At 37.6% G+C, this 20,676-nt stretch overlaps 2 protein-coding genes across 2 annotated transcripts; both read right to left on the bottom strand.

Annotated features, from left to right (window-relative positions):
- Window positions 1–1,298: 1,298 nt before the first annotated feature.
- LOC149835147 (uncharacterized) lies at window positions 1,299–3,005 on the bottom strand. Its single transcript, XM_090010423.1, has 5 exons — window positions 2,622–3,005; window positions 2,348–2,425; window positions 2,147–2,246; window positions 1,897–2,030; window positions 1,299–1,799 (listed from the first exon to the last, which is right to left on the bottom strand). Exons 1-5 carry the CDS (start codon window positions 2,958–2,960, stop codon window positions 1,575–1,577), a joined length of 876 nt encoding a protein of 291 aa, XP_089866549.1. The 5' UTR covers window positions 2,961–3,005; the 3' UTR covers window positions 1,299–1,574.
- A 3,388-nt stretch (window positions 3,006–6,393) lies between these two features.
- Window positions 6,394–16,323, bottom strand: LOC149835146 (cold-regulated 413 plasma membrane protein 2-like). The gene is made up of 4 exons (XM_090011729.1): window positions 16,025–16,323; window positions 15,098–15,205; window positions 14,947–15,017; window positions 6,394–6,782 (listed from the first exon to the last, which is right to left on the bottom strand). Exons 1-4 carry the CDS (start codon window positions 16,189–16,191, stop codon window positions 6,529–6,531), a joined length of 600 nt encoding a protein of 199 aa, XP_089867855.1. The 5' UTR covers window positions 16,192–16,323; the 3' UTR covers window positions 6,394–6,528.
- Window positions 16,324–20,676: the final 4,353 nt, after the last annotated feature.

Below are 20,676 nucleotides of genomic sequence, written 5' to 3'. Positions count from 1 at the left end.
CATTTCATTCAAGATCGAAACATATTGATATTAGATACTATTGGATTTATGATGTCTTGAATGATAAATTGTTACATCTTGAGAAAGTTCACACTGATGATAATACTTCAGATATGTTGACTAAGGCATTGCCTAAGGACAAGCATAAGAAGTCGAAGCCTCCACATAAGTCGGGAGGGGGAGAATTGTTGGGTTTTTCTTCTTTATGGGACCCATCTATTTACTATATAAGAACCTTTGTTAACTGCCATTTATCGGCATGCTCATTGGAACAGCGCATATTCATTATTGCAGTGAGATTCTCAAGCACGACCTTTGATTGTCTTAAGGTCAATTTATGTATTCTGCTGGATAGCGATTTGTGAAATGGCACTTCAACTAAATAGCGATTTGTGGTTGGTGCTTCAGCTTCGTAGCGATTTGTGAGTAACGCTTCAGCTTCATAGCGATTTATGGTTGGCACTTCAGCTTCATAGCGATTTATGGATGACGTTTCGTCTTTCACATTAATTAATTGTGAATCTCGCTCTCTATTTAGGGAGGGGCGATTCGGCTAACAAGAAGGCGGGGGGTCTTTTCTACTTCTTTTGGGGTTGCTTTATGCGGCTGGTTCTTCAGAACATTTGTTTCTTTTTCGGTGAGGTCTTTCCTCTTGTTATTTCTCTACACCTTTGTGTGTTTGTAAGGCTTATGTCTTTTGGCTACTTTGTAAACTCTGTTTGAAGATAGTGGAAGAAACTGACCTATCGGTCACCGTGGACGTACCTCAGTTTAAGAAAACCACGTAAATCTTGTGTGTGTTTTTAATTTTTGTTGATATATGTTGCTTCCATTGATTTTCACTTGGGAGAAAGCCTGTTTTTCTCAACAATTGGCATGGTAAAACCCAAATTGTAGCCCGTCCAACTTGCATTTCTTTCTCTATTATTTCATTTTAGGTAGAAAAATTATAATTAACTTGGTGAATCAATCAACCATTCTCATGCAGATGTACCCAGTCATGGCCCAACCAAGTCAGACCAGTTCATTGGATCCTAAAACTTTCAACCTGAGCTCAATTTTGTCTTTTGATAACGTTTGATTTATCATTTGCAGGATATTATTGACGAGCTTTACAAGAATGCCAAGTAAAGTAAAGCTTGAGGCCATTTAGCATTTTATCAAACGAGTAAGCATGTTTCTCACTGCAGCAAGCCGTTTTAGTAGGAAGTAGAATAAACCAGTTGATTTACCAATATACTAACGGCTTCGTCAATTTGATGTGCTCCTTCAAGGCTCGCGAATGCAGAAGAAGATGGTAAAACAGAAGGATAAGCTAGGGGCTTGTTTATTGACACTTTTCATGAAAAATCTCATGTTGGTTACAAGGCCTGTTTTAGAAGAAACAAGATTTACAGAGAGAGAGTTGTAAGCATATATGCTTCTCAAGTATGGGTGATTAAGATTGTAGTTACACATCTCTGTAATGAAGGTGGTTGTGACGTATTATGATGTATGAACTACAAAAGAAATCGTGTGAAAAAATAAATAAATGATTTAAAATCGGTAGCTTTCATGCTCTGCACCGGCCACGGCTACCTCTGGGACTTGGTTCTGTGAGTCACAAGTCTTGAGAGAAGGAACAAGCAAGCAGAAGATAGAAGAATTGCTCCTGCGAAGCATGCCAGATCCAGGGCGTTGGTTATAGACACGTTCTGAAACTTGTCCAGCACCCCCACATGCAATATCATCACCACGGCATGCCCGAACTTTGTCTTAATCACTGTCACAGACTCCATCTCCACCCATGTTGGACGGTTCTGAAAGAGACAAGGACCGTTAATTAACGCTGAGTTTCAGCTTGGGTATGCTCTAAGATCGCATTGTGTGTGTGAGAGAAAGAGAGAGAGAGAGAACCTTTAGATGGAAAAGACCAAACAAGTTAGAGCTTGACTCCAAATCTTGGTTATGCTGCACATGTCGTGGATGTATGAACAGATCGTACAAAGCCATTCCGGAGACAAGCATGGCTGTACCGACGAGAAACATGTCTGCATTCAGGCCAAGTGGGCTATAAGTACAAAAGCCTACAGAATGGAATCGGAATAGCAAAGTAGCAGCTAGTGTCCAGAGACTTGTAAACTGAAGGAAATGGAAATGACAATACCTATGGCTTCTATGAGTTTTACCACCGTTTGCCATTGTTCCGTTCTCTGCCATATGGCACGGAAATACTTCATGGACGTTTGAACTACCATATAACAACCCTGAAACAAGAAAAATTCAATTAGCAAATTGATTCATCGTAATCTACCAGAATTCCTCCTTGGAGTCAGATGGTACAGGATCTATTTAAAAATCGAGTCACCTCAGCAAAGCATAGTATGGAACCCAAGAGAGAACCCGCTACGGAGATAAGAGTGAAGAATCTGAAGTTCAGAATGATCTGCAAGGAAACTAACAGCACAAGTCAGAAATTCCTAGAGGCTTTGTAGTGTACCATGTAAGCATGCACAAAGTTATTTCTTACTAAAAAAATTAATATCTGAATATCTTCCCAAGCCTATTTCTAATTTTTTTAACCCACCAAAATAAACTTTACGTTTTGACAGTGAAAAACAGAGAGAGAGAGAGAGAGAGACCTTTTGGATTACCCTCTCCAATTTTAGCTTCCAAGACTTCCCCCGGAAAGCCGGCTTGAAGGACCCCACAGCAGCCACCACGTCTGCCAGCAACTCACGCAGATCCACCGCTCCCTTCTCCGTCCTCCGGTCTGCCACCACCGCCTCGGAAACCGCCGCCCTAGCCACCGTCTTCTTGGAGTCGCCGCCGGACACGCATTTTCCGTCGACCCTGCCGTCCAGACCCGACGCTCTTACCGGAAACCTGAGGGCGGAGTGGACGGTGGAGGGAGAAGTGGAGGCAGGGGAGAGATCCATCTGCATGGTTCTACACGAACGAAGCACTCTAGTGGCCACCATTTTCGTAGCTCTTGGGTTTGGTTGGTTCGGTGCGAGAGCGTTGTGGACCAAGAGAGGGAGCGAATGGCTCCTCCCTCTTTATAGGTCCAGCGGAGGCAGAGGAGCAAGAAGATTCGGAGTATCTTTTCAAGGTGAGAACTCGCGTGTCTGACTGCCCCGCCTCTTTTCTACCAAACGGGGAAGATGGACGGAAGGCTGTCTTTTGTGTTCACTTCCTACACGCACAGAATAGCCACAGGTTTGGCCACAAACTACGAAAATGCCATCCTTGCGGAGCTATTCTTTTGGTTTCGTTCACCACTTGTTGTTAATTCGTGTTTAAGCTTGCGTTTTTGGAAGTACGGTTAATAATGACAGTGGCAATTCTGTTGCGATTTTCATTAAGCAGGAGCGAATTGGCACGGACGAAGCCTCGGTTGTTGGAGAAAATTCCCCCACAACGTGCGTCAGTTTCTGTGAGATGGGACCCAACGCGTTTCACTCGTATATTCGTTCTTTCTTGTGCCTTTTTGTGTCCAGATTTAACGGCATCGCATGAGTTGGCCGCATCGTCGGCGTTCCTTGGAGACAAAGCGAGACAGAACATTCCAAGAAGGCTCGTGCCTCCTGTCCTGTGCACTTCGCGGACCCACTTGGAGCTCCAGCTGGGCTTTTTTTGGTGGACCCGCATTCCCAAGAACTGCCCAGTAAAGTGCTCGGACCTAATGGCTGGGTCAACCCAGTTGCCTGCGCCTGGTCAGTCTGTCAAGCTGATAGGGGTGTGACCAGGTCACTTAAACCGATCTGAATCAAGGAACCAACCCGATTCAGCCCAATCATGAGGGAACCATGGATTGTGTTAGGTCCAAGATCCAAAAGGTAAGTCTACCAACTAAACCCATTTTTGCAAACCCAATCCAGTTGTACCCATGGGTACAATATACACCTGAACGTGCCCGAACCCCAACCCAATTTTTACCCATGGGTTCAACCTAGGGCTGTAGATGGATCAGATACAGGTTGGATCTTGTTAGATCCAAAACCAAATTCAAAATTTGTACAATGTAGATCATAATTTGAACCGAGATCTGATATGGTACGGTTGAATGTGGATCCAAAATATGCACGGTAATACTAGATCTGCCAAAAACCATAAAAAAGAAACTCTTTGCTTGTAAAAGGATGAAATTGAATCAGACTTTGATATGGATCTGAATTATATCCGACTTAAAATACTGATCCAAATGCAATCTTAAACCAAATCTGATTCAGATCTTGTTGTATGGATTAGATCCAGAAATAATGTGCTGGATCCAGATCAGATATTCAATTGTATCCGATACGTTTGCAGCCTTTACCCAACAAATATGCACGTGGATTAATGCACCAATGGGTCTTCCTTCACCACAAAGTTGACTTCGCCTACTAAAAAAATGATTAGAAAACGAGGGTATGCATTTAATAGACTTGATATGCATTCTCATGATGTATAATGAAAACTGTTTTTTGTCATTATATTCATTAAATCTTCTTTCTTTTGGGATTTAAATCAACTAACAACTTCGTTGTGATTGTGAAGTTTGGTTTTCGATCTCATATATTCATGAGATGGCATCAGGTCAGGGTCAGAGTGAGCTCTCCTTTGCAAGCCGTTGGTTGATATAGGATGAACGGCATCCAAACCTGTACGGATGAGATGCTATGCCCATCTCTTGGATGGGCCCCAATCTTTTTCTGGGATGCCGTTCATGGTCCAGATGAATAGCATGGGAGTGACATAAGGTGTCGTACATTTTAGAGATGAACGACATCCAAGGCAGCTCTAATGAGTGCAGATCAGGACAGATGTAGCTCTGGCGGTAGTCTGACAGAGCTGCCTCTGGTATGGACAGCATCCCAAACACGGTTTTAAGATTATTTTCAACCGTTCATTTTCATACTCTAGATGCCCTTGATTTAAAGCATCAATGGCTCTAAAAAAAATTGTGGGGGTTCGTCTAAGATCCAAAGAACACAGTCATGGTGCTTGGATGACAGGATGAACGGTACCTGTGGAAGCTCTGATGGATCACCGTCAGAGCAGCCTCTGACCTGATACCATATTTATATTAATATAGAAACGGAGGACCTGATACCATATTTATATTTCTTTTTTTCTCTAAACCTACATTCCTATGAATACATTAACAAATTTGAATACGTTAATAAATCAGCCAAGGGCAACGATGCATTACCTGAATCGAAAATAACCATTTTCTCAGTTAGAATAAAGAAGAGGCCCTCACACTTTCCTCAAACTAAAAAGTTTATCATGTATGATCTAACAATATACCCAATAACCTAAATAAATAAAAATATACCTGAAAAAAATAGATCTAAAAAAAGGAAATCTTTTTTTATCACTACCCATAATAGGATGACGCAGAGAGAGCCAAATCTACCAACCACCATTTAGTATCAGAAGAAGAAAAAATACAAGAAAACCAAGTAGCAGGCGAAGAAGAGAGCCTAGGGGCTCGGGCCCAGCCGAGGCTAAGTGCAGTGCAGTGCAGAGTTGGCCTGCACTCTGCAGTCAATTGGAACCAACTTCGTGATTCATGTTGTTGGTGTTCCACTATGAATTGGACCAAGAGGCCGTTCGTCCTCAATATAGAAGGTCGGACCTGGCTGCCACCGAAGCCGGAGCAAGGCCAAGCTCCTGTACGGTTGTATCACATAAAAAAAGAAACGTAGATGAAAAGTATCACCAATATCTTGAAAATATCGCCATAAATTTATGATATTTTCAAATACGATATATTTCCCAAAAAATATAGTATTTTATTACAATAATAAGACAACAGAAACATTTTTAGAATATTTATATTTTCTTCTAATGATTTCTATATGCCAATATGATTCCTCAAAACATTTTTTTATGATAGTTTTACAAAAGCAATAAAATGTTTGTTCATAATCCAAGTAAAACTTCACTTTAGGACTCATTTCTCTACTGAACATAGTTTTGATGGCTTGGTTGACCCAATCACCTAGTGGGCTGTGTCACCATATGTTAGGGAATGATGCTTTGACCTACCGATGGATCGAAAAAGCAAAAAGAGAAAAAACACACACTAAAACAAGAATTTTACGTGGTCGGCAAGAACTGTCTACCAACCACACTCGGTCTTCTCTATTGGATTGAGATACACAATATAAAGGAGGATGCCTCCTTAAATAGGAATCTATGAATTTTATATGGAGTCTACTAGTGTTGTTGTATAAGATAAAGAAACTACAAGAATTATAGTTGAATCTGCAGAATTTAGAGATTTATATCCAGGTAGGAAACAGGCTCCACCACACCACTCACCAGTCAAACTGATATTTGCAATTTATCGTAATGTTATAGCTATAAGTTCACTAAAGATGAAATCACAATGACAAGAGATAGTAGATTTATATACAAACATAATAAATAATGAAGATTAACATCATCTTTTCATGACAACATAATCGCCAACACTAGGTACAGATAAAATGATGTACACAAATAGTCTTCAAGAGCACAATTCAAAAGAACGTAAATAAAATCATCACCGAACAGGATTTAGACAAAAAGCACTACCAAGCGCCAGAGTGGATAAACCAATAAAACAATGATGCCTAGCGTGTTAGAGATGCCATGGTTCTGAGTAAACGAGTTCCTGAATCCACCAGTGGCCCTGATATGCACTTGAAGAAGGTATGCACCTATAATAAGACATATGACCACACCAACGACACTGTCTCTCAGGGTGTGGGCAAATAAGGTGGGTGCAACCACCAGGATCAGAATTAGTGTTCCTGGCATCTCCAACCAATCTGCAATTAAAATGGATATGAGGTTACTGGACTAATCAAGGTACTGATTTTTTACTTGTTCTGTTCTTGCTCTTCATTACCTAGCACTCTATGACATATCAAATCAATCATTGTGATCACTAACATTGAGTCTTTTACCTGAGGATTTTCCTCGATATTCAATTTATGCAAATTCATGATCAATTACTGAGATGTTGAAACAGAAACATCAGACCAAATGGGGCAGCTAGAATTTTATTCTATTTTCCACAGGGAGACAGAGAAACGACTGCCCTATTGTTCAAAAATTTTCATACAATGACAGGATGAATCTTGGTATCCATGATAGGATGAAAGCACAAGTTAATGCTGTATAAAAAAAATCTGAGCATAGCACAGATAGCAGCTCTTTATGTTTAAGAATCTCATACAACACATTGTAATAAATGTTTCCAAAAGTGTCAATTTAATTTTTCCTCAACAAAAACACTGACATGTCAAGCACCTCCGACTGAATCTTTTTACCCATCAATACTGCAGGCCTCAACAAATTAGCCACTTGATTCAGAAATACACGTTTCAAAGAGTGACAATTCTAAATTACTAATATGTGTTGCTAAGTGCTCTCAGGAACAACTACAAGCAATGTAGGATGCTGAGCCTCCTATCAGCAGACAAGTGCGCTCTCTTAAGTGATAGAAATGCCCAGTCTATAAGAAATCCAACATATCAATCCCATACTGTAAAACAAGTCAGTGTTCCACAAGTACTTTACAGGATCTCTTCTTTCTATTTCATTTCCTTACTCACTTTTCCCTGATATCATTCTTCTTAGACATCCACTTTATTTATTACATGATAGATCTTGTTATTTTGCAAAACCTACCTGCATTTATTTTAGTTGAAAACCAAGCTTCACACACCATGTGGAGACCATATGAATAAAAAAATAAGACACACACACACACAGAGATACTTCAATGATACAACTGGATCTCTTAATAACATAAATTTCATATCATGGATCTAATCAACTTGAGAACAGGATTAAAAAAAACTATAAAAAATCTCAAAGAGTGGAGTAAAAGACTGATGTTCTGCTTATCAAGAAAGAAGCTGTCACTTTATGTAAGCGTGGAAAGTTTCAGACTATAAGAATAAATGAAAATGTCAAAAGTGAAGGGTAGTTTTTCTTTTAAACAAACCCTACATTCAAGCTTCTATTTTCTCCAAAACAACAGTAGAAAATCCAACTTACAGATTCTTCCAAAACAAATGAGAGAAGAAAATTCCCAACTCAAACAAAGCCTTTATGGTTGAATCACGAGGAAGTAAAAGCAATAATAAGCTCACCAAAGCCAAGAATCATGTTAACCATCTACTGGCAAGAGCAACCCATATTGATCAAACATAATATCCACAGTGGGCTGCAGGATCTCTTGAAGAAATCCAACTTATATGCACAACCAAGGCCTTTCTTTCTTGTGCATATCAAAAGATCCAATAGACCAATTAAAAGGAAAAACTTCATTTGAAAGTGTACAATACCCTGTTTTTAAAGAAGAGACAATTGAAGCAAACTTTGTCAATAATAAAAGCCTTTTTTCTTAAACAGATGGGCGTCATAAGCAATCAGACTACTGAAACATGACTTGATTGAAGACAAGGATGAAGCCTGCTATCTTCTAAGGCTTAGTTCTTTATGATAATCAACACACATAAGATCTATGTTTTAAATGTTCTGGGTTGCTATAACATTTGACTATTGCATGTTGCAAAAATGTTGTCTATGTCATGGTACTATCCAAATGTAGAATTGGAGAAACATATCTCCACATTATTCTTGGAACCCAATGATGAATCAGCTAAATATGACTTGATTGAAGACAAGGATGAAGCCTGCTATCTTCTAAGGCTTAGTTCTTTATGATAATCAACACACATAAGATCTATGTTTTGAATGTTCTGGGTTGCTATTGTAAGAAAGTGAAAAATACGCTACAACAAATGTCTCTCAACAAGTTCTCACAAATACACCATAAGAACCACAAAGGTTCACAAAGAGAACTTAAGAATACACACAACCCGAAACGGGTATAAAAATGAAAAATAAACAATTTTATTGATTTGAGATAAAAACCCAAAACAAGAGTAAGTCTTTACAAGGGGAATAGCCCCATATTTATAGAGAGGTAGAGAGAAGCCTTAAGAGAGTTGTTGGACTCTCCAACGGCTCTAATAGAGTTGTTGGGGAGTCCAACAGCTCTTTTTGGATTTACCTTTTTGACTTGGTCAAAAAGGTATCTTTTTGACTAGTCAAAAAGGTAAAGGCTAAATCAGTCCAATGATGGACTGGTTTGGCTAATTCTAGTTGTATTTTAACTAGAATTAGTTAAACGAAAAATCCTAACTAGAAAGGAGATAAAACATTACATGTCTATGAGATTACATATGAGATATTATATGAGATTACATATTTTAACACTCCTCCTCAAACTTACGATTGGATAACTGAAAGTTTGCCTAAGAGAAAGTGAAACCTAGGAGCAGCGAGAGGCTTGGTGAAAAAATCGGCCAGCTGATATTCTGAAGCAACATAGGGAAGATTGATGGTGCCACGCAAAAATTCCTCTCGAACATAATGGCAATCCATTTCTATATGCTTGGTGCGTTCATGAAATGTCCGATTGCTTGCAATATAGATAGCTCTTGTTGTCACAACACAGATTTGATGTTTTTGGACTTTCAACTCCCATATCGGAAAGTAGACGTCGAAGCCAGACTAATTCCATAGTAGTTGCAGCCATTGCCTTATATTCAGCTTCAGTTGATGAGAGAGAGACCTTTTGTTGTTTCTTACATCGCCAAGACACCAAGGATTCTCCCAAAAAGACACAAAAACCTGTAGTTGAGTGGCGGTCATTTGGATCACCACCCCAATCTGCATCAGTATAAGCAAGCAATTTTAAGTTAGAGAAAGCGGATAAAAATAATCCTCGAGAAATAGAATTTTTGATATATCTAATAATACGCAAAACTGCTCCCATATGAACAGAAGTTGGAGCATGTTGAAATTGACTGGTTGTATGGACCGCATGTGTAATGTCAGGTCTTGTGATAGATAGATACGATAGAGCCCCAACAAGTTGCCTATACGGAGTCGGATTCTCGAGTGGCTCTCCATCATCAATCTTCATTTTGACATTCACAATCTCAGGAGTATCAACATGTCTTTCATCTGAAATACCTGACCGGGCAACAATATCTAATACAAACTTAGATTGAGTTAGCAAGTAACCTCTAGGTGAGTAGGCAACTTCTATACCAAGAAAATATTTCAAAAAACCCAAATCACTCATTTCAAAATGTGTTTTGAGAAATTTTTTAATATCATAAACTCCCTGTTTATCACTTCCAGTGATGATCATGTCGTCAACATAGAGTAGAAGGATGATAATACCTGCATCAGAATTCTTAACAAACAAAGTTGTGTCAGTAAGACAAAATCAAAAACCAAAATCAAGCATAATCTTACTAAACTTATCATACCAAGCTTTTGGAGCTTGTTTGAGACCATATAAAGCCTTGTTTAGGCGAAGTGTTTTCCCTTTAGGTATATTCATTCCTGGTGGTGGGTCCATGTATACTTCTTCAGCTAAAGTTCCATTTAGAAAAGCATTTTTAACATTCATTTGAAAGATATGCCATCTTTTTATTGATGCAAGAGCTATTAGGATTCTAACAGTGGTCATTCTAGCTACTGGGGCAAAGGTCTCTTCATAGTCTATTCCATATTCTTGGGAATAGCCTTTTGCCACCAACCGGACCTTGAATCTTTCAAGAGTGCCATCACTCTTGGTTTTCACCTTGTACACCCAGCGACAACCAATAGGTTTCTTGTTGTTTGGAGGATGGTCTTGAATGGTCCAAGTATTTGCTTTTTCTAAGGCTTCTAATTTGACTTCCATAGCCTTGACCCATTCTGGTTGATCCTTGGCTATATCATAACTGGCAGGTTCTTCATAGGAATAAATTAGAGCAATAAAGGCTTGATGTTTTGGTGAAAAAGACTGATATGACACAAACTTTGCAGGAACCCTCGAGATCCTAGTGGATTTTCTAAATGAAGAGGCAAATTCATGTTCCCTTGTGTATTTATCCAGAGCACACTGTCTTTCTAAATTTCCTCGTCTAGAGTATTGAATACAATCTTGACTATTTCTATGAGGATCAGAATCAATCACATCCATCTGATTATCTAGATCAATTTCTCTTTCACTATCCTTTGGAACTAGATCCAACAAGAAGGAATACTCATCTATTTCAGTAGAATTTTTGTTTTCAAAAAAACTTTCATTTTCTAAAAAGGATACATTTCTTGAAACGTATAACTTGTTGTTTTTAGGGTCAAAACATTTGTATCCTTTTTTATTATTTGCATATCCTAAAAAAGTACAGAGTATAGCACGGGGAGAGAATTTATCATTCTTATCTGTAAAAACAAAGCACTTGCACCCAAACACCCTCAGTCTAGAATAATCAGGTTTTTGTTTATAAAGCTTTTCAGTAGGAGAAATATTCTTTATTGAGGATGAGGGCATCCTATTAATAAGATACACAGCAGTTAAAATAGCTTCGGCCCAAAAAACTTTAGGAACTTGATGTGTGATAAGTAGTGTTCTAGTTGTTTCTATAATGTGTCTATGTTTTCTCTCAGCTAACCCATTTTGTTGAGGGGTATAAGGACAAGATTTTTGGTGTGAAATTCCATGTGAGTTCAAATATTCTTTAAATTCAGTTGATAAAAATTCTCCTCCTGAATCAGTGCGAAATATTAAAATATCATTCTTAAATTGATTTTTGACCATATTATGAAATATTTGAAAAAAAGAGAACACTTCAAATTTGTGTTTGAGAAAGTAAATCCAGGTATATTGTGTAAAGTCATCCACGAAAATTACATAGTATAAAAACCCACCTTTTGACGTAACTGGTGCAGGACCCCAAACATCAGAGTGAATTAATTCAAGTGGTCGAGTGGAGACAAAAGTTCTTTCTTGAAATGCTAGTCGTTTCATTTTTCCAAGAATACATTTTTCACAAGTGAAAGTTTCAAAATTACAATTTTTTTCCATGTTTGGAAAGTACTGAAGCTTGGATATACAAGGGTGACCAAATTTTTGGTGTAAAAGATTTAAGCCTACTTTTTGAACATTGCAGCATAATGTTTTCTTGGGTAATTCCAAAAAATCCATGTAATATAAGCCTCCTTCTCTATGGCCTTCCCCAATCAGCTTCCCTGACTGGTGATCCTGTACTTGACAATCATGAGAAGAGAAGGAAACATTACACCCATGATCAGTTAATTGAGAAACAGATAAGAGATTTAGATTAAGTTTGGGGATATATCTAATCTTTGGAACACAAAATCCTTTTGAGTTTTGAGAGTTATTTTCGAAATTTCCTATTCCTTTTATCTCAAGGGATGTTCCATCCGCAGTAAAAACACTCGATCCACTTGAGTCATAACAATGCGACAATAATTTTAAATTTGGTGTCATGTGAAAAGAAGCACCAGAGTCAAGAAGCCATAGGGGTTAAACTGGATCGGAGGTGCCAACAGAAGAGATCGCAACTCCAACTGAGGGAGAAGTTCCTTTAAGAAGAGGTTGTAGAGCCTCCACCAGCTGAGACAGGGACATGTTTCCAATGGATGTCTCATTTGATTCTTTTGATTCAACAACAGCTACCTTCTTCTCATAAGATTTTTTCAACTTTGGACAGTAAGTTTTAACATGTCCGGGTTCATGACAGTAATAACAAATAACTTTTCTCCTTTCAAAATCGCCTCCTTGCCTTTCATTGTTTATTCTCCCAATATGTGGAGGTTTGTATGTTAGAATGTGATTACCTGGTCTAGATACAGCTAAAACTGTATCATCATCGCTTTTGTCGACTCGTTTCTTAAGTCTATTTTCTTCCATACTTAGCTCTTCAATGGTATCTTCAATAGAGGGAACATTTCCCCGATGTAGAAGAGCGGACTTGGTTGATTCAAATTCGGGTCTCAACCCATTTATAAATTGAAAAAAATGTTCCGCATTTACTTGATTTTGGCGAAGCTCAATGTCTTGTGGACAATGCCACTTTGGTTCAAGAAGAGCCAACTCTTCCCATAGTTCGGATAAGCTATTGTAGTATTCTCTAATACTTCTCTCTCCTTGAACCATATTCCGAACCTTTTCTTGTAAGTTACATATATGAGCATTATCTTTAAGAGAATACATTCTCTTAAGATATTCCCACGCATCATTAGCATGTTCAAATTTTGCGAGACTTGAACACTTCTTTATGTCTACACTAGAAATTAGCCAAGACATGATCTTGGCGTGATCCATTCTCCATTCTTTCCATTCCTTTTCATATGTGGAGATGGCCTTAGTTTTTTCCACCTCCGAAAGAGGTACTTCTCTTCCACCTTCTTCTTTAGTGAGCGTTAGTTTAGGTTCCTTATTGGTTCCATCAACTAAGCCACATAGACCCTTTCCCCAAATAAGATGTTTCATGATTGAAGCCCATGTTACATAGTTTGAATCGTTGAGTTTTATGGACTTAATGGTGACATTATCATTGTCATCCATTTTACAAGCTTGGGAATGAGAGGGGAAGAAGAAAAGCAAGTGGGAAGAGGAATATTTTAACCACAAAGATCGAAAATAAGTAGCCTTCCACGCCCTTCAAGGCTACACACGAGCACTCCTTCAAAGAGACTTCACTTTCTTGAAGAGTAGTTGCATGACACGCTTCCCAATACATGTCCACCGACCTTGCTCTGATACCATGTAAGAAAGTGAAAAATACGCTACAACAAATGTCTCTCAACAAGTTCTCACAAATATACCATAAGAACCACAAAGGTTCACAAAGAGAACTTAAGAATACACACAACCCGAAACGGGTATAAAAATGAAAAATAAACAATTTTATTGATTTGAGATAAAAACCCAAAACAAGAGTAAGTCTTTACAAGGGGAATAGCCCCATATTTATAGAGAGGTAGAAAGAAGCCTTAAGAGAGCTGTTGGACTCTCCAACGGCTCTAATAGAGCTGTTGGGGAGTCCAACAGCTCTTTTTGGATTTACCTTTTTGACTTGGTCAAAAAGGTACCTTTTTGACTTGGTCAAAAAGGTACCTTTTTTACTAGTCAAAAAGGTAAAGGCCAAATCAGTCCAATGATGGACTGGTTTGGCTAATTCTAGTTGTATTTTAACTAGAATTAATTAAACGAAAAATCCTAACTAGAAAGGAGATAAAACATTAGATGTCTATGAGATTACATATGAGATATTATATGAGATTACATATTTTAACAGCTATAACATTTGACTATTGCATGTTGCAAAAATGTTGTCTATGTCATGGTACTATCCAAATGTAGAATCGGAGAAACATATCTCCACATTATTCTTGGAACCCAATGATGAATCAGCTAAATATGCTGATAAAGAATGAAAGAACTGAATGAATCAAAACTGTCAAATTTAGGAATACAACCTGCACATAAAGCATGAATGAAAAGGGAAAAGGGAAAGGATTAATAATGAAAATTGCCATAAGAGATTCTACAAAAACCATAAGAAACTTCACAGGTTTGTATTGTACGAATGAGGAGAATCATAATGGACCCTTTCATAAGGGTTCCTCCTTAGATCTGAAAACTAAAAACGGATGCTTTCTTCTTTTCCTTGGTAATGCATTAAACAAGGAGAAACAAGTCAAAACATTTTCTACAGTAAGAAAATATCCATTACGCCAAAGTCAAAGAAGCTCAGTGTCTAAATTCCCATTTTCCCAATTGCCATAATGGATAAAGACAAAACTAGGCGGACGGAAACAATGAAAATACTAACAATAGAAATTTTAAACCTCTCTACAGATGAAGATGGCAGTCTGACAGAACTTAAATAAAACAAACATATGAAGATCAACCACCATAACCTCTCTACAGATGAGGATGGCAGAACTTAAATAAAACAAACATATGAAGATCAACTACCATATCTGCTGACTGGATGGTCCATCTACATTTTCCGATAAAAGATTGCTGATTTTCTTCAAGACACATTGTGATGAAATTTATGCATTCAATTATTAACCGCATCAGATAAGCAAAGCAATCGTCACCTGGGAAATGTCGTGGAAAGAATAGACGCAGTATAACAGCAATGAAGGCTACCCATCTTCCAAACTGTCCTCTGTACCAATAAATACATGCATTATGATGGTAAAGTGGCAATTCAAAGAACCAAAGATCACAGAGAAGAACAGTCGCCACCTAAGAATGGAGAACAAGACTGATGGAAGCGAAAAGAAGATATATGGAACCAAAAGCGACGTGAGCATATTAGTCCTCCAATTTGTCCGATCCAATATCAGCAAATATCTGAAAAAAAATCAAAATAAGTTCAAATTCATCGCTTCATTTAAACTAATTAAGCAGCTCGAGAAAGCCAATTTTTCATGTAGCATTATTTCATGATTCATGCAACACTAAACTAGGACGAAGAACTTCATAGCAACAGCTTTACGTCTACAAATAAGATTTTACCAAAACGTACAACTTAGTATGCATAAGATTGAAATCACATCATGTGACTATAAATTTTAATAAGAATTAAGATACCTTATAACAAAAAAAGAAAAAAATAACGAACTATCAACATGATTTTTCAAGTTTTAACATTCACTCAACTCTCAAGTAATTGGTTATTTGTAAAAGGAAAGTGGAGGAGGGGAGAACCAACAGTAATCTCTGCCAAGAATCTCAGAAAAAAAAGAGAAAATAGCCAATTCAACTATTAAAACGCATGATTTAATCTTGAACGAAAACTTCAAAAGAAAAGCTCTTTCACCACTAATTCTGCCCCAACTAAACCAAAATCTGCATGCAATATCCACCCATTTAATCGGTTTCAAATTCTAACAGAAAATTAATCAGTTCTAACAAAAAGCATTCGAATTTGCCACTTCAAATAACATCCCTAATCTTCAAAAACCACAAATTACCAACCAAATCATCGATACCATTTAAAAACGCAAGATGGAAGAAATTATTTCCCAAAAGAGAAAAAAGAAATTCGCCTAGGAAACCAGAACACCCACTGTCAGAAGATCACAAACACCCCAATTGGAACCTACTTCAAATAGCGCCTCCTGTATACGACATAGACACCCAAGAATAGCTTTAGAGGAAACAACTCACATTGCGGCGATGGTAGCGATCCATTTGAGGATAGCCGTTCCGATTCCGAGGCTCCCGAGAGAAACTGCGTCGCCCGCCAGCTTCCGAGCTGCCATCATCAACTCTCTCAGATCAGAGTCGATCAGCTCGCCGTCCACCCGATCCGTTTTCATCTTCAGGAACTCCATCCTCCCCGTCTTCCCTCCACCCAAGAAAAACGACTCCCCACCAAAACAATCAAAGTGGAAAAGAACGAAGAGAGAGAGAGATCGGTTGTGTAGCCAGCTGCGTAGAAAAAACCAGAGAAGATGCGACGCAGTAAGACGTGGGTGGCGGATGATCTCTCCGATTATTTTATAAGCTGTTTGACCGACACATGTCAACTAGTGTGGATTCAGCTTTTTCTGGGTACTGGGTAGGTGTTAGAGTAATAAATTATTTTTTTTAAATACAAGGAGAAACAGATGCCGTCCAACTTTAGCTGATAGTCTGCCAGTTGCGGAGCCCAAAAGCATCTAGAAGACAGCCATGTGCCATGTGATAACCCCTGATCTTGGCTCCAGCCGCACTGATTCTGCCTGCCGATCGATCACTGTCCTAACAACATAAAATTCTGTAAGCTTTGAACTAAATTACTGTGTTTCAGTAGTGAAAAGATCAGGTGCAATATAATTGCACAAATATTTGTGCATTATGTCAGGTGTGAAACCCAAGACCTAATGGAGGGCATCGTGTGCTTAATGCACAAATTTTTGTGCAATCATATTGCACTCGATAGGCAGTCGTTTCAGTATTGGTTGCAAACATGAGAAGCAGGTTTTCAGACGTGTATGTTGTTTGACTTCAACCTGGCGAGTTCTTGAGTGCAAACCTGCATAGTGTTCTCTGTTTTCTAGGGTGCATCTGACTCAGCTCAGTGGTTTTTAAAACATGCAGTAGTCCCAGTAATTCTCATGGAGTTCGCAATTGTTATGAGCAGCACTTTTTCTATTTCCTGATATAAATCCTTGTCTCAAAAGGACGGGTTTGCCAGCATTTTGAAAAAACAAGAGTTTTCTTGTTTTAGTTTTCAAAAAATTTATTTGAAACAGAGTTTTTGCTAGCTGTGGCTTACCCTTACTAAGTTGCTTAATAGTTATCATTTTACAAAGCAAAGCATAATAACTTCGAAATTTAAGAGTTCTGTGCACTTGTACCCATCCTTTTTTTGTAGTGGTATTGAATGAGGGATATTGCATCACCTCATGTCAGAAGCAACTTTTTGTATATAATTGAATCAATTTTAGAAAGCAGTTATAATACCATTTGGGTAGGGGCAAGGCTTGGCTGCGGTGCGTGTACGACTAATCTTTTAAAATTAATGAAAGGATAAAACAAATTTAGAATTCTTGAAACGTGTCAGAATTTTTTTTTTAGTTTTTTATCAGTAAGCTAGGCAAGACCCCTTCCAGATTACATCATATTCATTACAATTATAACGAAGAAACTGAAGGAAACCAACATGGGAATAACACGAATGGCCCCATTTGAAGTCTCTAATGTTATAGGGAATAACACCACCTCTGCTTTCTTCCCACTTAAGACTCTTTGACAACGTTTGTGGATCCCAAATTTTTAAAAATAAAAAAGGGTTTTTACAAGAAAAATTTTAGGAAAGGAGTTCAAAAATTGGATTCCAATTTGAGAATTCTTGAGTTCATTCTGCAAGGTTGCATCGCACCAAGAGCTTAAAATCTTCATTTGTGGGTCTTCAGCTTGCGAATGCACATGTCTTGTACATGGATTCTAAAAAAAAGCGAGTTTGGTAGTGTGGGCTACCAAAACTTGTAAAAAAGTAAAAACAAATACAATATTTGAAGGTTAAAAAATTTGGTACTTATAAAATAAATGAAATAAATCAAATCTCACATTTGGCATAGGCCCTTGAAAGGCTGATTGAAGTTGTTTATAATGAGAGTGATGGCATATGACTATTTGATTGGGTCCTTCATGATCTTCACCTATTTATGAAATCTTGATGATCCTCATCCTTTTTCTGCTTAAGATTGTAGAGTTGACTGATCATCAGCAGGACATTCATCTTGAATCAAAATTGTTCAATGAACAAGTTTATAAGGGTCTCGAACTGTCATATATGATGAACATTCAAGATAGAAAATCAATACAAAGCTTCACCCTCAAGGCTCCTCAAGAACCATCAAATTAGTTCTTGGTCATTCTTTAGACAATCAAAACATGCTTTCAAGAACAAGGTAATGTGAGACTAAGGATTCTTGGTTTCATTGAACTTAACAAACTTACAGGAGGTGAGACCCAAAGGCTTGGTATCTTGACTCAAAACAAAGTCTTGGATCTTGTAATGTATCATTTCTCTCTTAGTTTCTTTCATTTATCGGGTTACATTTCTCAACTCTTTCTCTAGATTTCAGACTCGCTCCTCATACTTGTTAGAGTAGGATAACACAATTTTGATCGTCGAGACCACTATCTCTGAAATATTGATGGATTGGACCTTTCTAACAGGCACACTCTGACTCTTCTGTATATGAGCATCTTTATAGCTCCTTAACTTGGCTTCATTTTCTAAGAATTTCTGTTGTATTCTCTGCATTAATATCCTTAGAGCAATATTGAAATTTTTTACTTCTTCCAAAATAGACCCTCCTCAGAGTTCTTTGGCTACCCCTTTGCCCTTATCTGGTTCCTCATATTGGACATCATCTTTTTCTTCTTTGCCATCTAATTCCTTCAAATAGGACTGGTTGAAGGAATCTCATCCAGACAAAAGGATTGCTACCACTTTCTAAAGTGAGCTTCACAACTCTCGGATGCCTCTAAGTTTCTTTTCAGTATTTCTAGCTAGATTTTGGGTCATAGACTCAGGTCAATCATGCAGGTCAAAGTTCTAAGGATCTTATCTTGACTAAGACGTGATCAGGTTTTTAAGAGGATTCATAGAATTCTTTTTTTAAACTATGGTTTAGGATCTATTAACAAACAATAGTCCACACCAATCACACAACACATAAATTAAGTTTTTGAAAATCAGGCTTCCTAGGTCTTCTCGAGTGTTTCATGAATACGTGAGGTTACTTCAAATGAGATCTAATAGGTGAAGGTTTCTTCTTACTTGACTTTTCGCTATATACCTGAGCTATGTCTTGTGGTACATGAGAACGAGTTTCTGGTCTCCTTGGTCCACCACTGATATACTGAAGTTGATGGCTTTTGGTACTAGTGAGGGGATCAGAAGATCCAAATATAGGATAAGATGAGAGAGTTTGAAAAACCAAGCAAAAAAATAATGGCTCTATAATCAAAGTCCTAAGAAAATAAGGATAAAACAAAAGAGAGAAAAGGCAAAGCAAAGAAGGTCTCACACAAAATGCAATCCTAACTTGTTGAAGGTTAATAATTTTGTCTAAAAAACTATGTCATGAAATTTCTCCAACAAGGGTTTTTAAGTTTATATTTTCTAATGCTAAAATAGCTAAATAAACAATTATTCTACCCAGGGTATCACTACAACAAAACAGCGGATTAGCGATGACCTAAATCCACCGCTAATTCGATGTTAATCTATCACTAACCAGGTTAGTGACAGATTAGCTTCGGATTAGCGACGGATATCTTTCATCACAATTTTTTCGACGCTAATAAGCGACGGCATATATCTGTCGCCCATTCCGTCGCTAAGTAGCGGCAGACTGTATCTGTCGCCCATTCCGTCGCTAAATTTTGACGGAATAACGAATGACAAAATTTATCGCTAGTCCGTCTTCAATAAACGGCGGCTTCGATTTGGCGTCGGGTTTATAGCCGTTGCTTACTAATTAGCGACGTATATATCCATCGCAAAAAAAAAGAAAAAAAAATTTAAAAAAATATTTGAAAAGTAAATATCGAGAAAAAATTTATCGTGATACAATTTATATCTCCTCTACAATTTATATTTTATGTGAATAAAAAATGAAGTACACAACAAAATACATATAAAAGGAAACTAAAACAATTAATTGATTCACTTTAAAATTCACAAGTTCTAATTATTTACAATTCAACATTTACATTTTTGAAACAAAAAGAAGGTAGAACAAATTCAACACATAAATCTAATCATCGCCAAGATTTTTTGCATCCTCTTGTTCAGTGTCTCGATCTGTCCCTTCAGCTCCACTACGCTGATTATCGCCATCAACCTACACGAGAAAAGAAATGTCAGTATTGATAAACAAAATATACTGAAATATAGCTTACTCTATATGTGATTCTATCATGCGTATATGTGTTCTAAGGCAGTAAAAAAACTTTATACAAGATTCTATCATGCTCATATGTGTTCTAAAGCAGTAAAAAAAGTTCATATGTGATTCTATCATGCTCATATGTGTTATAAGGCAGTAAAAAAACTGTATATGTGATTCTACCATGCTTATATGTGCACTAAGGCAGTCAAAAAGTTGTATATATGATTCTACCATGCTCATATGTGTTCTAAGGCAAACAAAAAACTGTATATGTGATTTTATCATGCTCATGTGTACTCTAATGCAGTAAAAAAACTTTATATGTGATTCTACTATGCTCGTATGTGCTTTAAGGCAGTAAAAAAATTATATATGTGATTCTACCATGCTCATATGTGTTCTAAGGCAGGCAAAAAACTTTATATG

Source organism: Nuphar pumila, chromosome 6, assembly GCF_984573655.1.
Source record: "Nuphar pumila chromosome 6, dmNupPumi1.hap1.1, whole genome shotgun sequence".
NCBI lineage: Eukaryota > Viridiplantae > Streptophyta > Magnoliopsida > Nymphaeales > Nymphaeaceae > Nuphar > Nuphar pumila.
Note: the sequence above shows the minus strand (reverse complement) of the source record. Positions and strands in the feature narration are given on the sequence as shown.

What these genes read in the sequence shown, in the direction of transcription:
- LOC149835147 (XM_090010423.1), bottom strand. Translation starts at nt 2,960, where the DNA reads ATGGTGGCCACTAGAGTGCTTCGTTCGTGTAGAACCATGCAGATGGAT. An exon ending in CCATACTATGCTTTGCTGAG is followed by an intron (nt 2,247 to 2,347) that starts GTGACTCGATTT and finishes TTCTTGTTTCAG; the next exon opens with GGTTGTTATATGGTAGTTCA. An exon ending in TTGGTCTTTTCCATCTAAAG is followed by an intron (nt 1,800 to 1,896) that starts GTTCTCTCTCTC and finishes TGTCTCTTTCAG; the next exon opens with AACCGTCCAACATGGGTGGA.
- LOC149835146 (XM_090011729.1), bottom strand. Translation starts at nt 16,191, where the DNA reads ATGGAGTTCCTGAAGATGAAAACGGATCGGGTGGACGGCGAGCTGATC. An exon ending in ATCGCTACCATCGCCGCAAT is followed by an intron (nt 15,206 to 16,024) that starts GTGAGTTGTTTC and finishes ATTTTTTTTCAG; the next exon opens with ATATTTGCTGATATTGGATC. An exon ending in CTTTCCACGACATTTCCCAG is followed by an intron (nt 6,783 to 14,946) that starts GTGACGATTGCT and finishes TTTTAATTGCAG; the next exon opens with ATTGGTTGGAGATGCCAGGA.